Here is a 27,539-nt window from a genome sequence, read left to right on the forward strand (position 1 = left end):
CTCCCACCCCCCACCACTCCAGCAACACTCAGTTTGTTTCCTGAGATTAAGAATTCCTCTATCAGTGAGGTCATATGATACATGTCTTTCTCTGACTACTTATTTCGCTCAGCATAATACCCTCCAGTTCCATCCACGTCATTGCAAATGGCAAGATTTCATTCCTTTTGATGGCTGCATAATATTCCTGTGTGTGTGTGTGTGTGTGTGTATATATATACACACACACACACATATCTTCTTTATCCATTCATCTGTCGATGGACATCTTGGCTCTTTCCATAGTTTGGCTATTGTGGACATTGCTTCTATAAACATCGGGGTGCACGTACCCCTTCAGATCCCTACATTTGTATCTTTGGGGTAAATACCCAGTAGTGACCTTTTAACACAGATGAAGCATCAACAAACTCTTATTAGCAGTAAACAATTTTGAGTTGATATTTAGAATATCTCTAACAGGGCGCCTGGGTGGCTCAGTTGGTTAAGCGACTGCCTTCGGCTCAGGTCATGATCCTGGAGTCCCGGGATCGAATCCCGCATCGGGCTCCCTGCTCGGCAGGGAGCCTGCTTCTCCCTCTGACCCTCCCCCCTCTCATGTGCTCTCTGTCTCTCTCATTCTCTCTGTCTCAAATAAATAAATAAAATCTTTAAAAAAAAAAAAAAAAAGAATATCTCTAACAATTGTTGTATTTGGAAATATGTGATAATAAAATTTAACATTTTCTGACAATTTAATCTAAAAACAATAACACCATTTAATTTCAATTAATGAGACCCACAGACTATGCTAAATTAAATCAGTTAAAATAAAAAAAATTATAAATCAATATGATATAATTAAATTCAACTAGATTAGAAAAGAATTTGCCAGACATTATTCTAAGTACTTTTCTTGTATCAAGTCATTTAATCCCTATACCATCTCTATGGGGCAGGTAACATTGTCCACATTTTACCAATGACTAACCAGAGGCACAAAGATGGTGAGGAAGTCACGTAAGGTATCATGCTAATACCTGGTAGACATATCAAGAGGCATTCTGTAAGAGTTTGTCTAATCTCTTGCTCCCTACATACAATTCCTCATCAAACCAGGTATAAAACCTTCAATTATCCAAACGTTCATTCTGTGCTATGCTCTTACCCAGGTGCTGATCATCAGTCTTCTCATACTGCTTTCCTCAAAGTTAATGATTATACTCGGAGTACAGTAACAGAGACCTTACCAGGTCCTACACTGATTTTGCCTATTAAAATTTAGTCAGTATCACACAGATTTGCATTTAATTATTCTTTAGGGGTGCCTGGGTGGCTCAGATGGTTAAGTGTCTGCCTTCGGCTCAGGTCATGATCCCGGGGTCCTGGGATCGAGCCCCACGTCGGGCTCCCTGCTCAGTGGGGAGCCTGCTTCTCCCTCTCCCTCTGCCTGCTGCTCCCCCTGCTTGTGCTCTCTCTCTGTCAAATAAATAAATAAAATCTTTAAAAAAAAAATTGTTCTTTAATTATTTCACATTATACCTTATGCCTATTTTGAACTGCCCCAAGCATGCTGCATGGTTCCAGGAACATAACAAGCATAAAATACATGTCAATTGTTTCTCCTATCCCATAGCACATTGATATTCTGCATATGCCATGTTATTAACAATAATTGTGCGTATTTACTGAATGCTTACCATGTGCCAGATATTCCATTAATTTTCACATATATTATTATATTTAAGCCCCATGATATTTCTGTATAATAGATAAGGAAATTGGGGCCAAAAAAGATTATGTTCAATACTTTACTATATATTGGAACATAAGTTATCTTACACCACCACCCACAGCTCCTAGCTACTGCTGTATGTGATACTCCCTTCTGGTTTTATTTCTATCTCACTCAATAAACTGTGAGTTCCTTGAAAACTAGTCTTTATTTTATAATTCTTACTCAATAAGACTAATTACTGGATTTTATTACAATTCATTTGCTATTAGAATTGATCCTAAATCTTGTTAAGAAAAAAAAGGATGGGTATTGTGTGAGAATTTTAACCTTGACTATAATCTGAATTTAATATTAGCAGCAGTTAAGGAAATTTAAAGTAAATTTCCTTCTATAATTCTGAACCATAATTACATTGTGGACAAGAATGTTGCTCACTATATAGTATATCCATCCAGGGTATTATGGTAAGGTGAAGAAATTTATTTATGAGAAACCTTATTCTATATGTCAAAACAGAGTCAACATGTAGCTCTTAGAATCTTACTTTTGGAATATGTAATTCCAGTTTCCTTAAGAAGATTTTATTTGTTTTCTTATAAATATTGCCCTAAAACTGATGTTAAATTGATATCAAATTAATATCACTAATCTTTCTTCTTTTATTTGTTCCCTTATTCCAGGAAATCTAGATTCTTCCCTTTATTTGTCCTCTTAGAGAGATGTGACTAATGAACAAGCTGTAACACAATAACTGCTCTCAGCTCTGCAAGCACAAGGCATGCTCTCTACCAGGAGCCACCCGACTCTCTACAAAGCCCCTGAGCCACAACCCCAGGGCAAGTGGCTGCTACTTTTCAAAAGAAGTTGCTGCACCAGATAGTCTGCCCAACGTGGGTCTCTCCTCATTCTTATCCCCAACCAGTCCTTCTCAACTCTCAATGACTCACAAATTTACAGGATTTCTTACTGCTACACACTCCTGTCCCCCTTCCCTCATGCAGTTGCTGGACCCACATGCTCATCGCCAAAGAGGCTCTATGGATCAGGGAATCTTCCAGAGTGGATCAAGGTGAGAGAGGCTCAGGATCCTGCTACCAGGACTATCCCTGGAATCCCCAGGTTGACTTCAGAATGATTTGGAAGCTACAGTATATAATACAATAGTACTAGAGGTCAGTTGTACTGGAGTACACAGAAGCATTTAACAATTTAGTTTGGAAACATAAGGGACTTTTTTTTTTTTTATTCTTATGTTAATCCCCATACATTACATCATTAGTTTTAGATGAAGTGTTCCATGATTCATTGTTTGTGCATAACACCCAGTGCTCCATGCAGAATGTGCCCTCCTCAATACCCATCAGCAGGCTAACCCATCCTCCCACCCCCCTTCCCTCTAGAACCCTGTTAGTTTTTCAGAGTCCATCGTCTCTCATGGTTCGTCTACCCCTCCAATTTCCCCCGCTTCATTCCATAAGGGACTTTTAAAACAAAATTTTGTGTTTTCAAGTGTCCCACTTCCATTTGTCTTATAGATAAACTTCTGTGAGGTGATGCTTTCAAAGTTAGAGCTCACTATTTTTATAGAATTTTCTACTATACCTTAATTTCTTAATTTTTTTTTTTAGGATTCTTACCTCCCATAATAATAATAACACACTAATGGTTACTTACTTGGGCGATTCTGTACTTTCTCTATTAGAGTAGAGTTGAGTAGCTCAATAAACACAGACTCCGATCTTTCTGGTTCATCATCATCCAAAATTGAAATAGTTATGGTTGCCTCACTCTGATTGGCTCTGAAAAGAGCAAATCCAGAAGCTGGTATATAGTCTCTTCCTTGAGTTGCTCTGGCTATACTAGGTGGAAAATAAGGTGGTTTTTCCATATCATCCAGTGTTGCATATGTGACTAGGACTTTTCCCATGAGGCCTTTTAACCTTATCACTGACAGCGTGATATTCTGGGTTGCTTCCTCAACTTTGATAGGTCTATTTTTCTCAGAAAAGATGAAGACCCCACAAGGATCGTCACTAGCCAAAACTGTTAATGTGGCATTAGTATGAACTCCCAAGGAGCCACTGGAGACACTGAGGATTGACACAGAGAAGGCCTTATCCAGTTCTGGATCTTCATCTGGAAGTATTTCCACTGTGATGTTGGCACTCTTCTGCCCAATCTCAAATGTGACATTGCCAGAGGTGAAGGCAAGATCACCATCAGGATCGGAGCCTATGCTCCAAAGCAAAGTCACTTGAGACAGAGCTCCATGGCTTCTCATAATCTGTAAAATATTTAATAGCAAAATGTATTAAGAGAGGGATTAAAATCATTGATTTAGAGGTTTGTAAATATAGAATGATAGCAGGATATTAAATTTTTATTTTCTACAAGTTTTTCTCAAGAATATAAGATTCTTGATGGCAGGGACCAAGTACTACCCGCCTTTGAAGACCCTCACAGTACTTAAAAAGTGATTGTTGCATGAGGCTACACATTGAACATTTTTAGCTTCTAACTAAACTATAACTGTATCTTTTCTGCAATCATATATTAGTAATAAAGCAAATATAATTAATAATTTCTTTTATATGCCCATGAAAATTTCTGCTTTTACTACAAAGATGGTATATACTTCATTGTAAGGAAGAAATGAGTGATATTTTCTGAAAAATTAGCCATAAAACTCATTTTTTAAAACAAATTATATTTCCTTTAACATGTTTCTCCCAAAGTTGGATAAAATATACTTAAGAAGAAATACTTTTGCCAAAAATATATTAAGAAGAATAAACAGCTTTAAATATGAATGTTAACTCAAAATAACATTCAAGACAAAAATTTTATAAAGCTTCATCTTTTCCCTTAATTCTTTTTTTCTTTTTTTGAATAATTAGTTATCCTTTCTAAAGTTGTTCAGATTACTCCACAAAAATTTATTGAAGATCTACCATTGAGTGGTCTTTCTTCATTATTTATATAAAATCTGAGGGAGCTGAGCAAGCTTCTAGCTCCTCCCAGTTGTTTAACAATAGAATCAACTTAATTCCTAACTGGAAAAAGCAGAGGAAGAAGTAGACACACACACACACACACACACCATATAGAGTTGTCATTATTATTGCTGTTCACAAATGTTTTGGATTTTCTTTCCTTTTGGGAGAGAGGTCAGATAAGATTGCATTTTTCTACCCATTAGTGTTATGCATGGCCATGTGACTTGCTTTGACCAAAAAAGACTAAGCGGAAATGTTACGAATCCCTTCCAGAAAGAAACTATAAGAGCCAGGATGCATTTCTCCACATCTACATTTCCCCCTCCGTGAAGACAGAAGCACCTGCCAAGATGTTGCCACTGCGATCCTTGATCCCTTGATAACTGGTGACAGCCAAGTTAAGCTGGAGATACACCATGAGTGGAAAAACAAATCCTTGTCGTATTAAGCCACTGAGCTTTAAGAGATGTTTGTTCCCACAGCCTAAGTGAATTAATACAAAATCCATATAAAATAATACTTGTACAGCTCCACTATATTCCTGAAAGAGTCAGGATTCCTCAAAATCATAAGACAAACTTAGATGCAAAACTACATACAAAAACAAATGTCAAATCACTATTCAATTATCAGTTTGTATTGCGTGTACCACTAGGCTCGTTCCCCTCTATCCAAAAAGGAAAAAAAAAAAAAAAAACCATAAAGGACACCTTCATAATACAATAAAACAGTTTTAAAAGAACAGAAAGTGTTTAAGAGTGGAGGGAAAACTGTACTCACATTTAATGGAACAATGCTGTACCCATCTTCCGGTTCAGTTCCGCTGACAAAGAGTGACTCAGGGCTAAATTCAAATATACCATGAGCATGGTCAGAGGCTGCAATTGTCACCAGAATTTGCGAGGCCACTCCTAGACTGGCTGCATGAATAAGTTCCAACAAATAGCAAGAAAATGTTAATAAGTAATTTACAAACCAAAGGAAAAGCCACGGAACAACTTTTTGAAAAGAGTTGTACCATTCATTGAGTACGTTCTAATTTGTTTTAGAAAGAAAGGCAGACACAAATGGTTGCCACACATATTCACGGTTTTATGACCTTTCTCTATTTTGGCGCCAATGTGATATACAAGTGCTGTATAAGCACTTGGAGATGAATAAGGAAAACTTGTTTTTCTTTTTCTGCCCTATGAAAGAGAACATTCTTCCACACAGAGTATATGAGGAAAATCTCCCACGACCTTTGCTGGCCTCAGAAGAACATGAGCCAAAATGACACTTACCTTTATGAAACAGTTTCCCTATGATTTTCATCAATCTGACTGAACAGATTCTTGGTTAATGTGCATTAGTTCTAGGCCTATTTTTTCATCACATTATGATATTATAGATCTACCTTCCCTGGACCCAAACACTCCAATCTTGTAACTAAAGAGGTGCCAATATCTACAGAAGTATTGAATTTTTTCCTAAGAAGTATGTTTAACTTATATGTTGTATTAATATATGCAGGCAAGAAAATGAACAATTCCAAAAGTAACTGAGTAATTAAATACAGTGGTTACATGAGGCATTGATGAAACTTAGGAATGAGAGGGGTAGGAACATGAGTTCTAGCCTTAAAACATAAAACCTGAAATTGTGATAAAGGAACATTTGAGGATTAGAAAAAGTTCTCCCTTGAGAAATAATTTTCTCTCAATACAAAAAAAAAGTATTTGAGGTAAAAAGCTGAATCATGCTTGCATAGGAATCTACTTCAAATGCATTCTCTTTTCAGTATTCCCTCCCACTGACTGGCAACTTATTCTCCCCACTGATTGCCTTTTTAATTTCTTTTTTCCCATCTGCTTTGCTTAAATGCTATATATAAAGACTGCTGGCTCTTTTTATAAATAAAATAAGCATGACGCATTTAACAGAAAAATATAAATGTTCTATTTCTCTTTTTTTAGGTATTCAAAGCTATATAAAAATATTTTTCAAAAATCATTTTATGAATGATATTCAAGCAAAATTTCTATTACAACTAGAATCAGGAAACGGTACTGGGTTCATACAGAGGAACGTCTGGGCTTTGGAGGCAGGCAAAGACTTGATTCTGGCTTGATCACTTCCTAGCTGGGTAACTGTAACACAGAGCAAATAATGCTTTATAAAGTTGCTGCTATGGTTACTGAGGTAAAATATGTAAAGAACCTGCACACAGTAGGTGTAAATAACTGGTTAGTATTGCTGTCTCTAAAAAGAAGAGTTAAAATAAAATGCAGCCCAGTAAAGGGCCTTGGGACAGCTGCTTACCATGCTTGTGAATAGTTGGAAGGAGGATTTCCACGTCCCCGTCTCCACTACCACTGCCATCAACCCTAAAGAATTCAGTCACTTCACGAGGAGACACAGAGACACACCCACACAGCACACATTGACACAGTGAGAAAATGGAGAGCTCTTAAAACATATCCAGAGAAGAGGAAAATGTAGTAATACTCACCCAATGGCATGCATTCTTCCATAGAAAATAAATTATTTGAAGTGATAAAAGTGTAACATTCATCAAGCTACCAATTCATTAAAAATTCATCCATAGCTTTAGGGAATACTCCATGTAAGTTGTGATTGGTATCTCCCATTTCTGTCAACTTAACCAGTTGTCTTTTTAAATCACTTATTTAAAATAATGTAAATGGTTTCTAACATTTTAAATATTTTTAAAATATTTGTACTTGTGTACAATCACACAGTTAGGCCTGTATGATTATGACTATGACAGAGTCACCTTACCGCTCACCACAATCAACTCAAAACTTAGGGAAATGCACCTAACATTTCCCTCCAGCCATATGTTCAAATTCCTACTTTATTTACCATTCTCAGACTTGATGACCCTTTTGCCACTGACATGGTAGTAAGAAACCTAGACAAGCAGTCTACAACAATCTGTTTCAGGCCTGGTTGTGAAAGATGCCCACTATAAAATCTTCGGTAAGTCATTAAAACTCTTGGTACCTCAGTTTCCTTGCCTAAAAAATGTGCTGCCTTTTACAGAACTGCTCTAAAGACCAAGTAAATAATGTAAAAAATAAAGTACTTGGCAATGTATAAGAACTATGATAAAGAGAAAGTGGTTTACCTTCACTTCCAGTACATCTTAAACCCTGCCCATTAATTTACCAAAAGTTTGCAAAGACGACAGGAAGCATAGTGATGGCAGCAATGGAAAAGAAGAAGAGTAAGAGAAGCAAATCCACATCCAGCCCTACGTGCTTCTACTAGTGTCCCTGATTGACACGCTAGTTTAAGATCTGCCCTGCTCTTCTGTCCTTCCCCACAACAGGACTGGGATACACCAGACATGAGAATTTATGGCACCCCAAATCTGAAATCACCTTAGAGACTTAAGATGCAAAATGAATTTTAAGGAATATCCAGTGCATCCCCCATATCATCTACAAGTCATGAGAGAGGATAGTTCAACACCGATGCATTCTGGCTAACACAAAACATCTATGCAGGTGGCTATCTTATGTAGAGTAGGTTTTAGAGACAAAACAATATGGAATAACGGTTGCTCCCTTGCCTCTCATAAGAATTTAGCTCCTCGCAATACTGCACGTCTTAGACAGTCCTTAGCTATGACTTGGGGAATAGAAGCCAGTGTCTAGATTCCTTTACCTCCAATTCCAACTCACTGAGGGGAAAATGAGATTCTCTGCCACTAACTATTGCTTACTCAGAGTCTGCAAGATTGGTTTTCAACTGAATACTCATGCACAATTAATACCTAACAATTCATATTCTACAGATAAGGGAAGAAGTTTCTACATAAAACACCAAGTATCACTATGATCAGAAATATTACTTCTGAAGAATACTTAATGTTCCTTATTAATCAATGATGATCGCCAACATTTTCTCTATTATGTAAGTATTGTTAACTACAAGTGATACAAAGAACAGCTTTTCAAATGTTTTATAGTGACCCCTAATTCATGAAGTCATGTCATGAAAATATGATTTGGAGATGTGAGGACTTGTCTCTGGAGGACAAACAAAGCTGGTATTTTTACATGCCATCCTCCAAACAGGCCATCCAGAATATTTTTACTGCTTTATGCAGTCAACCAAGCTGTGGCACTGTTTTATCATTTCCCTGGTTTGACCTCTTTTGCTTTCACTTGGGCTCTGGGAACACAGGGAAGGGAAATTTGTGGAAACTTTCCATACTTACTCCAAAGTCTCATTACATAGTAAAAGACAATTTTATATTTCTGTTTTACTCAATCTCTCCCTTTGGATGGCTTATATAGTATTATAACCTTCTTCATTAAAACACGAAGATAATAATAAGACAATAATACCAGGTTTTGGAAGGAAGAGACCGTCCTGCTGATACCATAGCAACTCTCAATATCTTACATTTATATAAAGGGACTATGGTACATATCACATGCACTCTATAACACCCCCAGCAGCACCTAAAAATCAAACACAGTAATACTTCTGCAAAGAAACCTATATAAATAGTTCATCCAAATGAGATAAATACTGTAAGTAGCATCTCTTCAGTGCAGATGAGTTTTGCCATGAAATGAATTCTGACTCCAAAAATCTTTGAAAATTGGAGATTTTGAATATCAGAATTGAGGATAAAGTACTAATTGACCTGTTTTATTGACTCATAATAAATTATCTAAAATGGCTAGTTTTCACCTGGGTTACACCTGGAGACAGCTCTAAAGGAGCTACCATGAAAACTGAAAGAGGAAGAAAGGAAAGACACGATTTTAGGGGCAACTACTAAAGACACGATTTTAGGGGCAACTACTATGAATGACAACTATAATTTGGTGATTCAGGGGGTGCCTGGGTGGCTCAGTCAGTTGGGCATCCAACTCTTGATTTCGGCTCAGGTAGTGATCTCAGGGTCATGGGATCAGGCCCACATGGGGCTCTGGGCTCAGCAGGGAGTCTGCTTGGGATTCTCTCCTTCTCCTCTCCCTCTGTCCTTCCCCTTGCTCACACAATCTCGCTCTCTCTCTCTCTCTCTCAAATAAATAAATAAATCTTAAAGTTTTAAAAAATAATAATAATTTAGTGCTTCAGAACAATTATACCATTTCATTCTAAAAGCACATCTACTTCTGGGGTTGTTTTATATGTATGTAAAGCAATATTTTGTGCTACATAGAAACATAATAATAAATATATTTCTAAATTTAAAAAAATAAAATAAAATAAAAGCACTCTACTTGGAAAAGACCAATGGGTAGTAAAAGGGGAAAAAACAGCACCGTAGGTGGTGTCCTTATAATAAACATTAGAAATATTAACTTAGAATTAACCAAACCTCACAGCAAAAGTTTATGTAAATAAAACTATGAGTTGAATATTAATTTCTAAAACTAATATTCTAAATTTATGTAGAGAGATGGAAATCTTTTTACCAAGAAAAAAGTGACTATCCATCAAAAACTTTCTACCATATATATCTTAAGTAATTATTAACCTTCGGGGTGCTTTTTCCAAAGACTGGTAATTCACTCATTTAAAAAAAATGGTAACATTGATTCAAAGGATCATATTTCCTTAATAGAATCAACTATCCTCAAGATGGATGAACAAGCAAATATTTGATACTTCTGAGTCACCAGCTTACCTCCTCCCTCCAAGTTCAATAACTCAACTTTAAAAGATTTTTCCAATTCAGGGACAGAATTATCAGTGATGTTAACAGAAATGTATTTGTATCTTTCTCCTGGTTGAAATTCTAAGGTACCAGCAACACTCTGAAATACAAATAAAAGATTTGTCCATTAGATTATAATGATTCTGTATATTAATGTGCAAGATGAGAATGTCTTCTATGTCCCAAATTATTATAAATACTGAAACAGAAGAACATAAGTAAAATATAAACCTGAAAACACTTAAGTGGATATGAATAGTGTCTGATATAAATTCTAAATAAATATTCTCCAACTAAGTAAAGCAGGTGGATTTTTATCTCTCTTGTTTACCTATTCATCAAAAAAAGTAAAGACAAATGAGAAATCTGAACAAGTGATGTCCACAAATTCTTAAATTAATTCAATGAGATACACAAAACTCTTGACCACATATATTTAGAACTGTTCAAATTGTATCACTGAATAATGTAAATACTCAGTGCATAACAATGGCATTTTCATATTTTCATTCTGAGGACTTCTCCAAACAATAATAAATATCAGTCTACTGAGCATTAACGTTTTCTTGATTATACTTGCAACTGCAATTCATAATATAGATCTCTCATCAGAAAAGTTCACATACTAGAGGAAAAACAAAAAGTTATTTAAGTTCAAAGTTTTAAGACCTTTTTTTGCTCCCAACCTCATTATGTCTTACATAAACTTTGTCCCCTCAAGTCCTGAGAACATATTTTAAAGTTGTTTAAATTTTTCTAGGTTAGCTTGTGTGGACAAACTATATTTCATTCTCAAGAGCTATTAATGATCTTAGAGCTAAATTGAGAAACCTAAGTACCAATTTACCTAATCACTCATTTATTTATTTTTTAATATTTATCAAATGCACGTCATGTACATGGTACCATTTTAGATGTTTGGGATTCAAAAACAGCCAAGACAAATCTCTAGCTAGCTGGAGACAATTCTACAAGGAGTGTTAACCATGTAATATAATAATTTGAATAGAGTAACAACTGCTGTAAAGGGCATATAGTAAGCTCAAGAAGGAAGTAATTAACTTTGCCTAGAGGACAGTCATCAATGGAGTAATTCTACAAGTCTTAACAACAGAAATAATATTTGACTATCTTAGGAAACCATCTTAACTTGACCTTAGCAATATCCTATACAATGAGCCATTTCCTCTTCCAGAAAAATATTCTTCTCTGGTATGCCATGATATCACACTCTCCATTTTTCGTTACCTTTCTAGCTCATCCTTTTTAGTGTTCTTTATTGATTTTAACAGTCTCCTTACAACCTCTAGAAACTACTGTTCATCAGACTCCCTCTAGACTCTTTGACAAGCGCACACACCATTTCCAAAGGATTAAGGGATGTACCTGGTAGTCCTCAGGACTGAACGCTGTCAGTGGCACTGTTCTAAATTCTGCCAGAACCCTCCCTAGGTGTCCTTGTGCCCGGACAACCAGTAGCCTCACTTCTCCATCTTCCTCCTTCACAGTGATGTGTGGAATACTACTTGCAGGAAGGGTCATCGTGTCCTCAGGCTGAGGGGGCAGCCCTGTGGAGAACTGAAGCAACCCTGCAGGACACAAAGAGAGGCAGGGCATTCTGGCCCCAATTATCCATGGAAGAACTTCTTATTCATTCAAAACAATCTTGTGCAATGATTCTGATCACCAGAACAAAATTCTGAGGGCTTTCGTTGAGAAAAGACTTTAGTGAAGATTTGATTTACATGCTTTTGACACAGACTATGTCAGTAAGTTTTCAAAATGTTAAAAGTTAAAATGATAATCTTCCTTGTCTCTACCCAAAGAATCTCATATTTGAATCTCTAGAATTCATCCTTGGACTTAGAGCAGAACATGATTAATGCCACCTTAAAGGATTTGCAACACATTTAAGAAAAATTTAACTAAGAAAATTAGAGTTGAAGAGCCTCTCAGGTTTCCTACACAGACCTTTAAATAGTTGCTCTTGCTTTATTCCTACAAAAGAACTATTAATTTTCAATATAGAGAAACAGTCTCTATTAGGACAGACATCTGTAATAATTCCCCAATTAAGAAAATTATCACTTTGCAGCTCAGACAAAAAGAAATTAATATAAACAGACAGTGATAACTCCACTTCTTGAAGCTTAATAAAATATAAATTAGAAAGTACTTCAATTAGTTAGGGGGTAACATATCACAACAGGATAATTTTTTAAATAAAAAAAATTTTGAAAGCCATGAATAGAGATACTTTTTTTCATTTTAAATAATCCTGTATGTACTTTTAAAAATATATTTTTAAACTTCAGAAAACAATATCCCTCAAAACAGCAGCTTAGAATTTCAAGAGCCTAGAAAAAGTTCTATTTCAGTCATTTGCAAAAGTCCCTTAAGAAGTTCTTAACTAGACCAAGTACACCCAGAGAAGAGAGGACTATTTTTGCAAAAGGACTTGGTTACCGTATGGATGATCACTAGCTTTGATCGTGATATCTGTTGTTTCCTTTTCGGGATCTATGCTTGCACCACTGGTGGGAGCTGAACCTAGCTTCCCATCCCCAGGAACTGCAGAAACCAGCGTCACACGGAAATACTCATTAAGCTCAGGAATATCATCATCAAGAACATATATATTCAGGACCTATAAACATAAAAATCCAGAGGCATGAAGCAATGAGGCATACAGAAATTACTTACCACTTACCAGAAGAAAATAAAATAGCCAATTAAGTTATATTTAACTGAAGTTACATTTTAACATGATCCATTTCTTAAACATTAAAACACAGAGAGAGAGAGAGAGAAAGACCAAAGAAATTAATTATTTAAACAATAATTGGCATTGAGCAGTAACATTTTCAGTCTATAAATATCATATGCATTTATTAATATCATACCATATATGATATATTGGTGTATCAATGTAATATCATATATTGCTTGTACCAAAGACAGTGGTATTACCAACCTCAGGGTATAGAGTTCCTAAATAAGGAACTGCATGTTATCTGATGGGATGTGGTGGGGCAGTAGGAAAGGGCAACCTATACATGTCTAGTTCCTGCCTAGGGAATGCCTAACATACTCAGTAATAGCATTTTAGAAAACAGATTCACAACGGACCTTTAAAGTCTGGCACAAGCAATCCTTACAAAAATAAGCAATAACTCAGCCATGCTCCACAAAATTTAGGTCAAAATTTGAAGTAAAAAAACAATTCTCTCTTCCTTTATTAACTGAACAAGCATTTTTTGACACCTGACACCTACGATGTGTCAGGGTTAGAAATGGCTCCAGTCCCTAAGAGGCTCACAGTCTACTGTAGGAGAGAGATCTATGAAGAAAACATTTAAAATGCAATGTAAAATGCTAGTTAGTAGGTTTGTTGTCTAGTTCTGAATCACAAAATACAGTTATAGTGTTTAAATAATATATTGCACATATTAAAAATGTTATAAGATTTAAAATAAATAGATGTAAAATGTCATGACAGAGTTATGTACAAAATAAACAGACAAAAAAACAACAACTCTACCTACAAAAGATTTTACAACAGACACATTTTAAGCAAGTCTTAATGTATTAGTTGCAATTGTAAATAATAATGGGAAGGGCATTCCAATTAAAAGAAACAACACTTGTTAAGCCACAGTGCATGAAAGAATAAGGCATACAGGGAACTGCAATTAGACTGCCACGGTTGGAGCAGGAGATAAGGCTAGATAGATAATCAGGAGTCAGGTCACAGGGACTGTTTATGCTATCATTAAAAAAAAAAAAAATTGACTCTTGCTCAGGCCCATGGTGCCAGGAGGATGGGCAAGTGTTACAATCTTCATACAGCCAAGAAATTCCATAGCCACTGACGAGATCAGAAGTGCCATGATAAAGAGTACAAGAAAGCCCATTTGGGCATAGTCCTGAATGCTTTTAGAGGTGCTTCCCATGCAAAGGGAATTATGCTGGAAAAAAGGGTGGAAGCCAAAACAGCCAAATTGTGCCATCAGGAATTGTGTCAGGGTCCAGCTGATCAAGAATGGCACAAAAATCACAGCCTTTGTCCCCAATGATGTTTGTTTGAATTTTATTGGTCTGTTTTAGTCTACTGTAGTTTCTGTTCATGAAAGAGTTTCTCCCAGTTTTTTATATGATGAACAGGTATTTTTAGTGATTGCCGCTGACACTAGGAGTAAATTGTTGATTTTATTCCAGAAAAATGATGGAGTTCTGATTGCTGTATTTGGTCACAAAGATTATGCTGTTGGTGACCTTCCTGGAGTTTGTCAAAGTAGCCAATGTCTCTCTTTTGGCCTTATACAAAGGCAAGAAGGAAAGACCACAATCGTAAATTTTGATGGTGAAAACATAACAGTCATAAATTTTCATATGCCAAAAAAGTTGGACTTTATTCCATAGGCAGTGGGGCAAAACTGAAGAATCATAAGCAGGAAATTGACAAAATGAGAATAAGTACCATGGCAGAATGTAAACAGAGTGGACAGGGCAGGAAAGAATGCTAGAAGTTGAGCTAGGAGGTGACTGACCAGAAATAATGAGATTCTGAACTAACGCAGTGACAGTGGAGATGAAGAAAAAGAGATGGATTTGAGATTTGTTCTGGAGATAGAAGACCCAAACCCTGATGACTCAGTAACTATAGCAAGTGAGAGACAGAAAGGAATGAAGGGTGACTTCCGGTTTCTCCCAGAAATGAGAATGACAACAAACTCTAACTCCAAATGCAATCTCCAAAGTACTAGTCATTGGGCCTAAAAGCATTTGGAGAACTTTTTTTTTTTTTAATGAAGTTTTTCTAGAGTTTGATTTAGTAGGTCTGAGGTAGAATCTGAATTTAGTTTTAATGTTCATTTTTATCAAGGTTTTAAATAAGAAAGTAATATATGGCACAGCCAATATACTCAGAGGAGAAGTGCAAAAATGACACCTACTACCCAAATCATGTCATTGTTCTTGAACAAAAGGCAACAATATTTATTCTGAAGATTTAAAATGTCTTGTGCCTAGAAAGCAAGCTAACAAACGTTGCTCTGAAAAGTAACACCAAAACATCAAGATGTACGTTAAAAATAAAGCACTAAATATTCTTAAAGGGTTGAAGCATACCAAAGTACTCATTCATTTTAGTGAAATGAAAACCCTATCAAGGTATAAGTAAATGTATTTTACCTGGTAACTCAGTAAACAACAAAAAAATATTTACCTTTACTTTATGTTACTATATGTTACATGCTCTGCTATTTTCTATTCTATTTTTAAACTCTACACCATAACTTGCTTAATTGATTGCATAACAGGCCATTTAAAGTAAACTTGAAAAACACATTTCCAATGTTCTTTTCTGTACTTCAGAGAAACAAACACACACACACATACACCCCACACACTTTCCAGACTCCCTTGCAGCTAGGTTTTCAGATACGACTTAAGTCTGTTCAGTTAGTCGCACTCCCCAGATATCTGGGAGGCAGCAGCAGAGCGGAGGCTACCTTATTGCTGTGTGTGCTAGAAAGCACAATCATGGAGCACCAGAGGCACCTCAGCACCCCGTCACTGGCTTGGTAAGATGGAGAGGCTGGTGTAGATCTAGCAGATGTGGTGTTACAAGCCAACCCCACTATTCAATGTTATTATTTTGCTTTCAAAGTCAGTTATTTTTTAAAGAAATTAAAAATGCAAAGATAGAAGGAAATATTTTAAATAAATCTTGACAAGAGTACATATAACTATTTTCCTGACCAAAATGTGTATGAATCCACTTTATAAAACAATGGTTTCAAGTTCTATTTTCATTTCATAGTTGGTAAATTTCCCAAGGGAAAATTTGTGGGATCAGCCCTGTTTTCTAAATAGAAACAATAAAGAGAACCAAATACTATCATTATAACTTGATTTAAAAAAAAAGAAAAGAAAAAGAACACTTTAAATCCAGAAGAGCAATAAAAAAAAAAGCATCAGATTAAAATACAGTCCTTTAAATTAATAATTTTAGCCTTATGAAAACTTGCTAGTGGTCCTAATTTTCCTCATTTTACCAAAGACCAGTAAAATATTTATCATGGATCTGCAGCCTGCTATTGGAGAAGTTTTGTTACAAACTTTTTTTTTTTTTTAAGATTTTATTTATTTATTAGAGAGCGAGCTAGAGAGGGAAACAGCATGAGAAGGGAGAGGGTCAGAAGGAGAAGCAGGCTCCCCGCTGAGCCAGGAGCCCGATGTGGGGCTTGATCCCAGGACTCCGGGATCATGACCTGAGCCGAAGGCAGTCACTTAACCAACTGAGCCACCCAGGCGCCGCTTGTTACAAACTTTTTAGTCTCCTTCTTCCCCCAAATTTTAGAGATTTGATCATTCTTCTTTTGTATTAACTCTTCAAATCTGTCTTCTCTCAATTTTATCTTTTTCATCCAATGAACTCCTAAATCCCTTAGAAATTTTCTCAAAGATTATATTTGTATGCATTAAGCTATTTTACTACTTATCACTGCCGACATATAAGCTATTTATTTATATTTTTAATGAAAAATTATACTGATGTGAATACTCTAATATGATAGACTAAAAGAATGTTTAAAAAAATTCTGATAGAGGACACAGTCTCATCCTAATTTCACTTGCAAGAAGTGCCACTTATTTCTGGAGCACCTATTCAGAAATGGGATGATGTTTCACAGAAAGTTTTGATAAAATTGGAGATCACTCGTACTTTCAAAACAAAGAAAAATTACTTCATTTTTCCACGTTTAAAAATAAAGTTGAGATTACAGTTACAAGAATTTCTCAGTGGCTGATTAAAAAGCAGAGTACCATTAAGAATTCTGCAGTTTCCCATTGTATCAGTAATAACAAAAAACCCACAATGACAAACCTTCAAGCCATACCATTTTTATTATATTGGGATTAAAGAACAGACAAAACTGTAACACACATCATTCAAAAATCCTGCTTTCTTTTTACATAAATAAATACAAAAACAGGGGCACCTGGGTGGCTCAGTTAGTCAAGCATCTACCTTCGGCTCAGGTCATGATCTTGGGGTCCTGGGATCAAGCCCTGCATCAGGCTCCTTGCTCAGTGGGGAATCTGCTTCTCCCTCTCTTTCTGTCCCTACCCCCCATCCCTAGCATGCTCTCTCTCTCTAAAATAAATAAAATCTTTAATAAATACAAAAACATTTTAAACCATGGTATTTACCTAATGATCTAAATACTTTAAATTGCTTAAGTAGCAAGATTCTGCAAATTACAGAACCAAAAGGTAAAGAAAAGCCTTCTAGGAGACTTTCAAGGAAACAAAGAAGGTAGCGTTTACCTCAGATCTCTGCCAAGGAAGGAATGTGATAGTTCCACTGGCATTAGCAAAATCGTCAACAAGGTAATTAATGCTGTCAGATTCGATCTGTGAGATGGTGTAAAACACATGCACATAATCCAGAGCTCCTCTGGTTCGCTCCACCACACATGAAATGGTGGATCCTTCGTCTGCAATCTGAAATTGAATGTAAATTATTTATAAGTATATACTGATTCAAATCAGTGATAAAATTGTAATGCTTTCATGGAGTCCTTTTACCATAAACTTAATTCTGTAACTTTCTAACACTCTAAGCAGACTTCTACATTCTTGTCTCACTCTTACAGATTTTACAAAAATACAAAATACAGAAATTATGCAAGTAATTATTATAATCAGTTCACTGTACATGCAGTTCATTCATTGAATTCATCCAGCCATAGTGCTGGACACTATGATACAAAAGATTACCCAAAAAAGCACAGTGCATCCTCTGGATAAATCTAAAGAGGAAGATAAACTCGAAGTTCTATGATAAGTTGAGCACAGACAAACCAAATGGGGGGCAGAAGTGAGGGGTAGAGGGTAGAACATGACATCAGGGAGAACATTCTAGGCATGGATAAAAAGTAACAGTGGATTTCATGAAACAATTTTGAGGATAGCATAAAGTGACAAGTGGCGAAAGCCTTGAGAAATGTCTGGTAGGGAGATAAGAGTCAGGTCAGTGAGGGCATTTATGTTATGCTTAATATTTTTTGATAGTTTTGTCATATATACGTATGTATATACATGTCTATAGGTATTTTTCACATGGAAAATATTTTTATCTGAACACTTAACACTTAAAAATTATATGAAGCAAGAAGTTGGAAGAGCTTGTATTTATTTATTTATTTAGAGAGCATATGAGCAGGGGAGGAGCAGAGGAAGAGAGAATTCCAAGCAGACTCCATGCCCAGTACAGAGCTCAACATGGGATTCAGTCTCATGACCCTGAGATCATGACCTGAGCCGAAATCAAGAGTCAGACGCCTAAACAACTGAGCCACCCAGGCGCCCTGAAAGGTCTTTTAGAATAAAGTCTTCAAGCTCTTAAATTCTCAGTCTTTTAATGCAATTTTATTTTTATGTTAGTAATCATATATGTAATTCATAGAAAAAAGAACTGAAACTGAATATATAGAGCTCAAAATACAAATCCTAACTTAGATAATGTCATTCTATTTCTCATATCAATCATAAGCACCTCTGTCAGCATTAGATAGGGCCATTCTGGAGTCAACATTGGTACTGGAAAGAACAGATTTGAAATTTATCCACAAATAGGCAATAGTCAAAACAGTTATCAATGAGCATGGAGGCACCAGATGTTCCAGTAAATGCAGAGTTTCACCAACCATCAATGCCCCTACTTCAAAGAGTAATAGCAACCTTAGGTTGCTATGCCCCATAGTAAACAAGACCAAACACTCCTGGAACAATACTGTAACTCTTCTATTTGCCTGCAGGTCCTGGCATGAGAAGCCCAAAATGACCGGTGGTTGTTCAGGAGAGGCCCCAGTGTGCCTCCTGGTAGACACCCCTTGACCCAGATAGAATCAGAACTTCTAATCCAGTGAGAGTGGGAAACACAAATTCTGGCAGTTGCTCACTAAGAGTGATGGAGATAGGGTCACTCTTACTGCTACCTCTTGCCTCCTGAGCCCAGATAGCTTAGGTACTGGGAACACTGAACAGGTATCAGCCACCAGATACATACTGGATCATGGCAGACAAGATCCCCACCCTACAAGATGTGGTCCCTGAGCTGGCACCTTAGCTGAGTCATTAACAGGCCATCCCATTATGGTAGTAAGCCAGCTGCTTCAGGTGATGTGGTATAGAGGAAGGGCAGGCAATTCTATGGCTGTGTGCCCGTTGTTACACCTCCTTCACATAAAATAAGCCCCTCTGAGGCAGGCTTCCCAGCGGAAACAGCAGGCATTCTTTTAGCCTTCAGATGATGGTCTGGCAGACTACTAAGAACACAAACTCATTAGATAAAGTAAGTATTAATTCCAATAATAATGAGTTTCTGCCCTCTCTGGAGTAAAACAGCCCCACACTTAGTGCCCACTTCCATCCACCTGTTCACGTGACTCTTCCCCAAACTTCCTTGTCTCTAGTCTTGGTGATTCCAAGCCCCTGCCAGACCACGATGTCATTAGCACTGCTCAAACTGTATCTTCATAACTTCAGACCATTTCTCCCCTCACATAAGATGAATGGCTAAGTGGGCTGTTCATTGCTCTGCCCTCGTCCTTAAGAGCCACTCCTGAAATGGAGCAGTAGAGTGGTGGTGGCCCACTTTCAGCAAGCGCCAATACATCAAGTCAAGTCAGGCTGGGGTGAAGCAGGCTGAATTTTTCCTCCTCCATCAGTTAGTGACAGGTTTTAGGGTAAAGGTCAAAGAGTTGACTTTTAAATATGTCCAGTATGAAATGTCTACTAAATATCCAAGAGATGTGTCAAGTGGGCAGCTAGAGAAATGAGTGTGGAACTTTGGAGAGAGGCCATGATTGACATGATAAATTTGGGAGGCATCAATATACAAGTGATATTTAAGGCCACATACAAATGGTGTATAAATGTATCATTATATAAATACTATTTAAAGACTGGATGGGATGACAAGAGAAGTAACTATACATGGAAAAAAATGGACCAAGTATAATCAGTTATGCCATAACACTGGTTTTGAAATCATAAAACTGTCCCAATGTAACTGATATATCTGAGAGCATAACAAGGATAATCCATAATCCATAATCTGTAATGTGGATTTCACATTTGTTTATGTGATTTCATCTACAAGAAACATGGTGAACACAGAAAACTGCACCAACCTGAAGCAAGCTACAAGGGAACACACAAACACACCTGAAACATCTACCAGCTACCTCTGTGCAACACGTATGTTGCTAGCCACACTTCACTCCATCTAATGTGACAATCTTCCCTCTGATGTCAGATAACCCTCCTCTCATCATTTCACAAGAATATACAACCTGCAATTCCTCTGATGCATGCTTTTGCAAGCAAACTTAAGGTTTTTTTCCCTAGGTATACACCATATTTCTTGTTGTATGTAAGTATTAAACATTTATGTGTAAATCTGCTTATTAGGTCCCTATCTTTCTTTTTACATGTCACTGACCAAGTTTTTGAGTAGTGGTCTCCTAATCCATTTTTCCCTTATGTTCTGTGTTTTCTTTATCTAATTTGGCATAGTGTAGTGATCTTTAGGAGCCCCTCTATCACATGATGGCAGAACTGAGTGCTCTGAAGTTGAGGTCCTCCAACCTTGAGGCTCCAGAGAAGGCGAAGCAGCACAGAAAGCCAAGTGCTCAATAAGCATGTAAGTGAATTCCCACTTTCTACCTAGGCATCTACAGCAGCATTTTCATCACAGCTGCCAGTACATAAAAGTGTGATGGAAAGAGCATGGCTTTAAGCTTAAACCAGTCCTGAAGTTTCTTCGCCCTACCACTTATCACGTGATTTCTTCTTAAAATGAAGATCATGTCTCATGGATTTGGGTGGAGATAAAACAAGTATCTTATATGGTACCTACAGTAATATATTAAGTACTGAAAAATTTTTATATTTCTTCTCCTTAACAAACATACAGACACATACACAATTGCAAAAAATAATGCTACATTCCCTCATTTTATCAAGAAATATGTATGCTCACATATTGAAAAAAAACAAATTTCCAACCATTTTGTTCCCTATCACAATGGGAACACATCTGCCCCATTATCCCCCCCAATTTTAACCAGAATGAACATTTTTAATGAGTTATATTAATAAGCCATTAATCCCAGTATGTGACTATTCAGCCTTTCCCTCTTTGTAGCAAGAGGCATGGATGAAACAGATCCAAAGATATATTCAGGAGTCTTTATGTCTCCTTACAACTTCTTACCAAGTCAATGAGCATTACCATACAGCACCCAAGACTAAGAAAAGAACTTTTTACTTGCTGGAATCACACGGGGGAAAAGCTATTTAACCATGCTTTTGTTTAATAAAGCCCTAATCAAAATGTATCAGCTACTATTTTCAACTTTAAAAAAAAAAGAAAAACAAAGGCTATCTATATCCAATACAACTGTGCACAAATATGTGCTTATATAAAAGTTTCACAGAAAATTTAATGAATTAATAATTTAAACAATAAAGGAAATTACAAATCAGCAATCAGGAAGAAGCTTCAAATGTCAAAGGTCCATAAAAATCCACTTTTCATACTTAAGAATTTACAGAGAAATGACATAGTGTCTGAGATTTGCTTTAAAAATTACTTCAGCCAAAAAAAAAAGAAAAAGAGAAAATTGGCAAAAGGCTGATAAATGTTGAAGCTTAGCTGGTGGGTCATTGGGGTTCATTATCCTATCTTCTCTAGTTTTATATATACATATATGAAATTTTCCACTTAAAAAAGTTTTTTTTTTTTTAATTCAGCTTTTTGATTGCCATCTCATCTCCCTGACAGAGATTCTGATTCACAAATGGAGTCCTCAATCAGGAATGGTGTTCTGGAATATACATGAGCTATTTCTTTTTTTTTTTTTTTTTTAAGATTTTATTTATTTGAGAGAGAGAATGAGAGAGAGCACATGAGAGGGGGGAGGGTCAGAGGGAGAAGCAGGCTTCTCTCCCTGATCGAGCAGGGAGCCCGATGCGGGACTCGATCCAGGGACTCCGGGATCACGACCTGAGCCGAAGGCAGTCGCTTAACCAACTGCGCCACCTAGGCGCCCATACATGAGCTATTTCTGATTAAGGTCATCATGCACAATACTTTGGGAAATACTAAACCAGATGATGGAATTATCAATACTACAAGATAATTAAGACAGAAAATAATAAAGAGTTAAAATATTTTCGTCTGTTAAAATGTACATCTAATTGCCTTTGGAATCATGATACAAGCAAAGGTTTAGGCCAGTATATGAGAAGCATAACATGAAGAAATAATCATCAAAACCACCATCATTCAGTTTTTCACAAGAAACAACAATAGCTGCTGCTGTTTTCTTTTGAGTCAAAAATTCCCTCAATCTTCAGATCTGCAGGAGAGTAATTATGAAGCTTAACCATCAGAAAAGTTTCTGAAACATATTTTCCCAGAAAAAATAATGCACTGAGCCCTAAGTTGGCTTTCTGTATTAGAAGAGAAGATTAAAGCTAATGCCTAATAATTACACATCAAATTAATTTTTTATTTTGTTTCACACTTGGGTAAAGATCTGTGATATCAGATTATATCAGTATCACTTATATCTAAAGGAATCCATTCACATAACATATGGCAGGCACTTAAAAACAAACACAGTCCAAGCTAAATAATATTCTCATTTTTATAAAGATCCTCTCAAAATGTCTCTAAATTATTCTTAAGCTGTGAGTTTATATACATAAAATGCAATCCAAGTATTACTTATAAAATAAATGAGACCAGCAAGTTTTATGAATCATTATGAAAAGCAATCTCATTACTTTATAATTATTTGGCATACAAGACTATAGGACATACGAAAATAGCGCTAAAATAAGGTGGAGAGAAAGTAACATTAAATATTACACAGAAGAACAAAACACAGGAGGAAAACATGAGAATGTGGTTGCTATGCTACAGAACCAACTAAACTCAGTCATCTGTCCAATATAGATACCACCTGGAATCCAGAGGCCTCGTTGGCACGGCCCCATCAGGGCTCTCAACTACATACAGGTTTGTTCATTCTTTCAATTATAATTTATTAAGCACCTGCTATTTAGAAGAATACGGTATACCTGGTTAAGATGGAACAAATCACAAAATAATTATCAACTCTTTCGATATGGCATATTCCGCATATTCTCATTATTTAAGGTGTGATTGTGCTTTCATTTTAGCCTTCATATTATTTTATTTCATGAATCTAGGAAAATGTAAAAGCATAACCTGACTCAGAGAGAAGTCTTTAAATATCTCTATTACCTTCAGCATTTTTGAAGGGATAAGAAAAAAAACTAACTTTTCACTGTCACTGCAACAAGACAATGAAGAATCTATGGAAGCGATAGTGGTTTTTATTTCTAAAAATCAAGCAAATAACTATAAAATTTAAGCCCTGCAGACAATTCCAAGCATAGAGTAAACCAGCAATTCTCACATACTTTAGTTTCAGGACCCCTGAACACTCATAAAAATTATTAAGAACCCCAAGGAGGTTTTTGCTTATGTTGGTGAAATCTGATGATATTTATCATTTTACTAAAGAAAATTGAAAAGAATTTAAATGTTGATACATTAACTCATTTTAAAATAACAATAATAAACTCATCACATGCTAACATAAGCAACATGTTTTATGTGAATAACTATATTTTCTAAAAAAATTAGTGACAAAGGGGCATTGTTTTACATTTTTTAATATCTCTTTTAATGTCTAGCTTAATAGAAGACAGCCAGATTCTCCTATCTCCTTTCACAATCAATTTCTCTGCTGCTACTTTTTATTTTGGTCGAAATATATTAAAAATATGCAGCCTCACAGAGATATGTAACTGGAAAAGGAGGATTTAAATAGTCTTGGCAGATAGTTATGGATATTCTTCCTCCACATTATACCTATTTGACAAGTAATAGTTTCTTAGAATTTAGTTGCAATGTGAAATCAGACTCTAATACATTAAAACCCATTGGTCTACCTTGCACTTCAAATCACGACTTCAGTAAGCAATCAATCAATATTATTGATGATGATGATAATAGAAATATTTCATATTAATATCACTCCTGTCTTCAAATCACACCAAGATGAAAGTAAGAGTTCTATACTTATACTCTTAACATTTTCAGGAATGAAAATTCTAAAATATTCCTGACAAATTCCAATGTTGGATCTTTAGGCTCAACAACACTTTCTTATATTAACTGTCTAAATTTTACTCTTTCCAATATAGATATATTCTATTTCCCTCTCATTTGGGCTTGGACAATAACCAGTCATGTTTTCTCTTCCTTTCCAGCAGTTCTAAGAGTACAGCTGTTGTGGCCTAAATAGCAAAGTTCTCTCTTCTACCATTAAAGACTTGACTGGTCCTGTTAAAATTCCAAGATTTCTGGACACAGGCAAAGCTACATACCTACATGGAGGTAAACCAACACCAACACAATCTATCAGTGGAACTCGTGAGGCAAGCCAGCATTGAAAACTCACTATAATGGCCCACAAAGCCAGAGAAACACTAAAAAATTATTCCTCATTTTGGGCAGGGTTTTAACATTTATGGTTTGGGTTTTTTTTTTTTTTTTCAGTTTGGTTGTTTATACAACTAACTGAATCTAAATGTGTTTGTGGTTTCAGCTAGGAGCCTTTTCATGTCTTACTATTAGAATACATTCATAAGTTCAACTAGGATTTATTGAATGCCTATTATGTTCCATTCTAGGTATTGGAGATACAATAATGAACAATAAGTCCTTCTTACACTCAGAGTTCTTTTATCTCTGTGGTTGGAAGGGATAGCCAATAAATAAGTAGACTTATAAGTAACAAAGGGAATTTAAGAGTATAATCAATGCTACAGAAAAAAGTAAAACTCGGTGAAGGGATGGAGAACAACCAGTTGGGAGAAGGGAGGGGAGGATTACTTAAAACAAGCAAGTCTTGGGGGCGCCTGGGTGGCTCGGTTGGTTAAGCGACTGCCTTCGGCTCAGGTCATGATCCTGGAGTCCTGGGATCGAGTCCCGCATCGGGCTCCCTGCTCGGCGGGGAGTCTGCTTCTCCCTCTGACCCTATCCCCTCTCATGCTCTCTCTATCTCATTGTCTCTCTCAAATAAATAAATAAAATCTTTAAAAAAAAAAAAAAACAAGCAAGTCTTCACTGAGGAGATGTCTTTAGAACTGAGACTTGAATGACTGATTCTGAGATTGACAGTGTTCCAAATAGAGAGGCTAGGAAGCCCTGATGCCCTGAGACTGGAACTGAAACATGCAAGTCTGATGGAAACATCCTGACCAAAGAGGAGTCTGACCAAGAGGAAGCCAGAGCCATTGGCAGATGCCAGGTCATAAAGGGAATTAAAGGGAAGTTGATTTTACATGGCACCCTAATGGTTCTCACAACTTGATGGAAGACACCTGTCTTTTTAAAAATAGACATGATGAGGGGCGTCTGGGTGGCTCAGATGGTTAAGCGTCTGCCTTTGGCTCAGGTCATGATCTCAGGGTCCTGGGATCGAGTCCCACATCAGGCTCCTGGGATCGAGTTCCAAGGAGCCTGCTTCTCCCTCTGCCTGCCACTCCCCGTGCTTATACTCTCCCTCTCTTTCTCTCTGGCAAATAAATAAATAAAATCTTTAAAAAAATTAAAATAAAATAAAAATAGAGATGATGATACTAAAAATATAGGGGGAAAGACAAAATTAGAAGTCACAAGAAATAGGTTCAAATTCCAGTTCTTCCCACTGTACCTTAGGAGAAAAAAAAAGTAAAATTAATATTTATTTAGTGCTGATAACTGCCAAACTTTGAATCAGGCATTTGATCCAGTCTTATTTAATTCAACTTGGGTTATTTTTTCAGGTCTCTAAGCTTCTAACCTTATTAAGTGGAGAGAATCATAAGTAATATTTGTTGCAGCTGTATTATGGATTGTCAGGTATATAAAAAATTCACCAGGTAAAATTCTTTAATGACTAAATATTTAAAAGTATTAACATTATAGATAAACATTTCTTTTTTAAGTTACCGATTTGTATGACATTTGTCCTCCCTAGTGTAGGATATTCTAGTATTTCTGGTATAGAAAAAGCCCATTATTTGAAGATCTCTTATGATTATCACCAAACCAAAGAGCTAAGAAGGGCAATAAGACATCCCAGAGAGCGAGCTCCCCAATTTGAGCTAGGTCAGGCCTATGACCAAGATACTTTTTCTCACTCTCTACTGATTCATGGTATTCTTAATTGTTTCAGTTTACAAAAATGCCCTCCTAAATCTACAAGAATCAACTTGCAAAGGGAAGGACTCTTGTTCCCTGGCATCCTTTCATGGAGATGCTGTCACACTCAACACCTGGGAAGTGGTGTCATGAGATCTCACATTACCGGACAGGAAACCAAGATGATTACGAATCTTTGAAAACCTGGAAAGAACTGATAAGGACAGTAAAAGAGCCTAATGAATGAAGCTGGCCAAGAAAGGTGATAAGGAAGGCATTATACCCAACACATGCAACATGGAAGAACATTGTAACTACTTAAGTACATTTCACAAAAAAAAAAAAAACAAACTCAAAAAATCACATTTCAATAAAGTTTCAATTACTATTATCCATAGAAGCTTTCAACATATACTATTTCATTTACTTATGCAGTATCCAAAGAGTAGCCAAAGTAAATGACACATGGAATATTCTGTGCATTCTGTGAAGTGCATTAACTTTAAAAATAACTGCCAAGGGGCGCCTGGGTGGCTCAGTCGGTTAAGCGACTGCCTTCGGCTCAGGTCATGATCCCAGGGTCCTGGGATCAAGCCCCGCATCGGGCTCCATGCTCAGCAGGGGAGCCTGCTTCTCCCTCTCCCTCTGCCTGTCACTCCCCCTGCTTGTACGCTCTTTCTCTGTCAAATAAATAAATAAAATCTTTAAAAAAAAATAACTGCCAAAGTTTCATTTGCTAACTCCTTATTACTTCTATCAGTTGATTAAGCCTCTGATTCAAACTGTGAACTTGTAAGAGCAAAGACGTTATAATTTACTTTTGCAACCACTGGCTCT

The 27,539-nt window shown here is 36.4% G+C and overlaps 1 protein-coding gene and 1 pseudogene across 1 annotated transcript in view; one reads left to right on the forward strand and one right to left on the reverse strand.

The window, feature by feature from the left end:
* Positions 1 to 27,539, reverse strand: part of LOC102743681 (adhesion G-protein coupled receptor V1) — a 226,255-nt gene that overhangs the window by 121,011 nt on the left and 77,705 nt on the right. Inside the window, exons 23-29 of the mRNA XM_081826583.1 lie at positions 17,735 to 17,911; positions 12,866 to 13,046; positions 11,786 to 11,988; positions 10,370 to 10,499; positions 7,015 to 7,095; positions 5,494 to 5,633; positions 3,392 to 4,001 (exon numbers count right to left, since the gene is read on the reverse strand). Coding sequence (XP_081682709.1) covers positions 3,392 to 4,001; positions 5,494 to 5,633; positions 7,015 to 7,095; positions 10,370 to 10,499; positions 11,786 to 11,988; positions 12,866 to 13,046; positions 17,735 to 17,911 — 1,522 coding nt within the window. The remainder of the gene's footprint in view (positions 1 to 3,391; positions 4,002 to 5,493; positions 5,634 to 7,014; positions 7,096 to 10,369; positions 10,500 to 11,785; positions 11,989 to 12,865; positions 13,047 to 17,734; positions 17,912 to 27,539) is intronic.
* On the forward strand, positions 14,221 to 14,753 carry LOC102741261 (small ribosomal subunit protein uS12-like; annotated as a pseudogene).

Source organism: Leptonychotes weddellii, chromosome 7 (assembly GCF_054177405.1).
Source record: "Leptonychotes weddellii isolate Sample4059 chromosome 7, ASM5417740v2, whole genome shotgun sequence".
NCBI classification, from domain to species: Eukaryota; Metazoa; Chordata; class Mammalia; order Carnivora; family Phocidae; genus Leptonychotes; species Leptonychotes weddellii.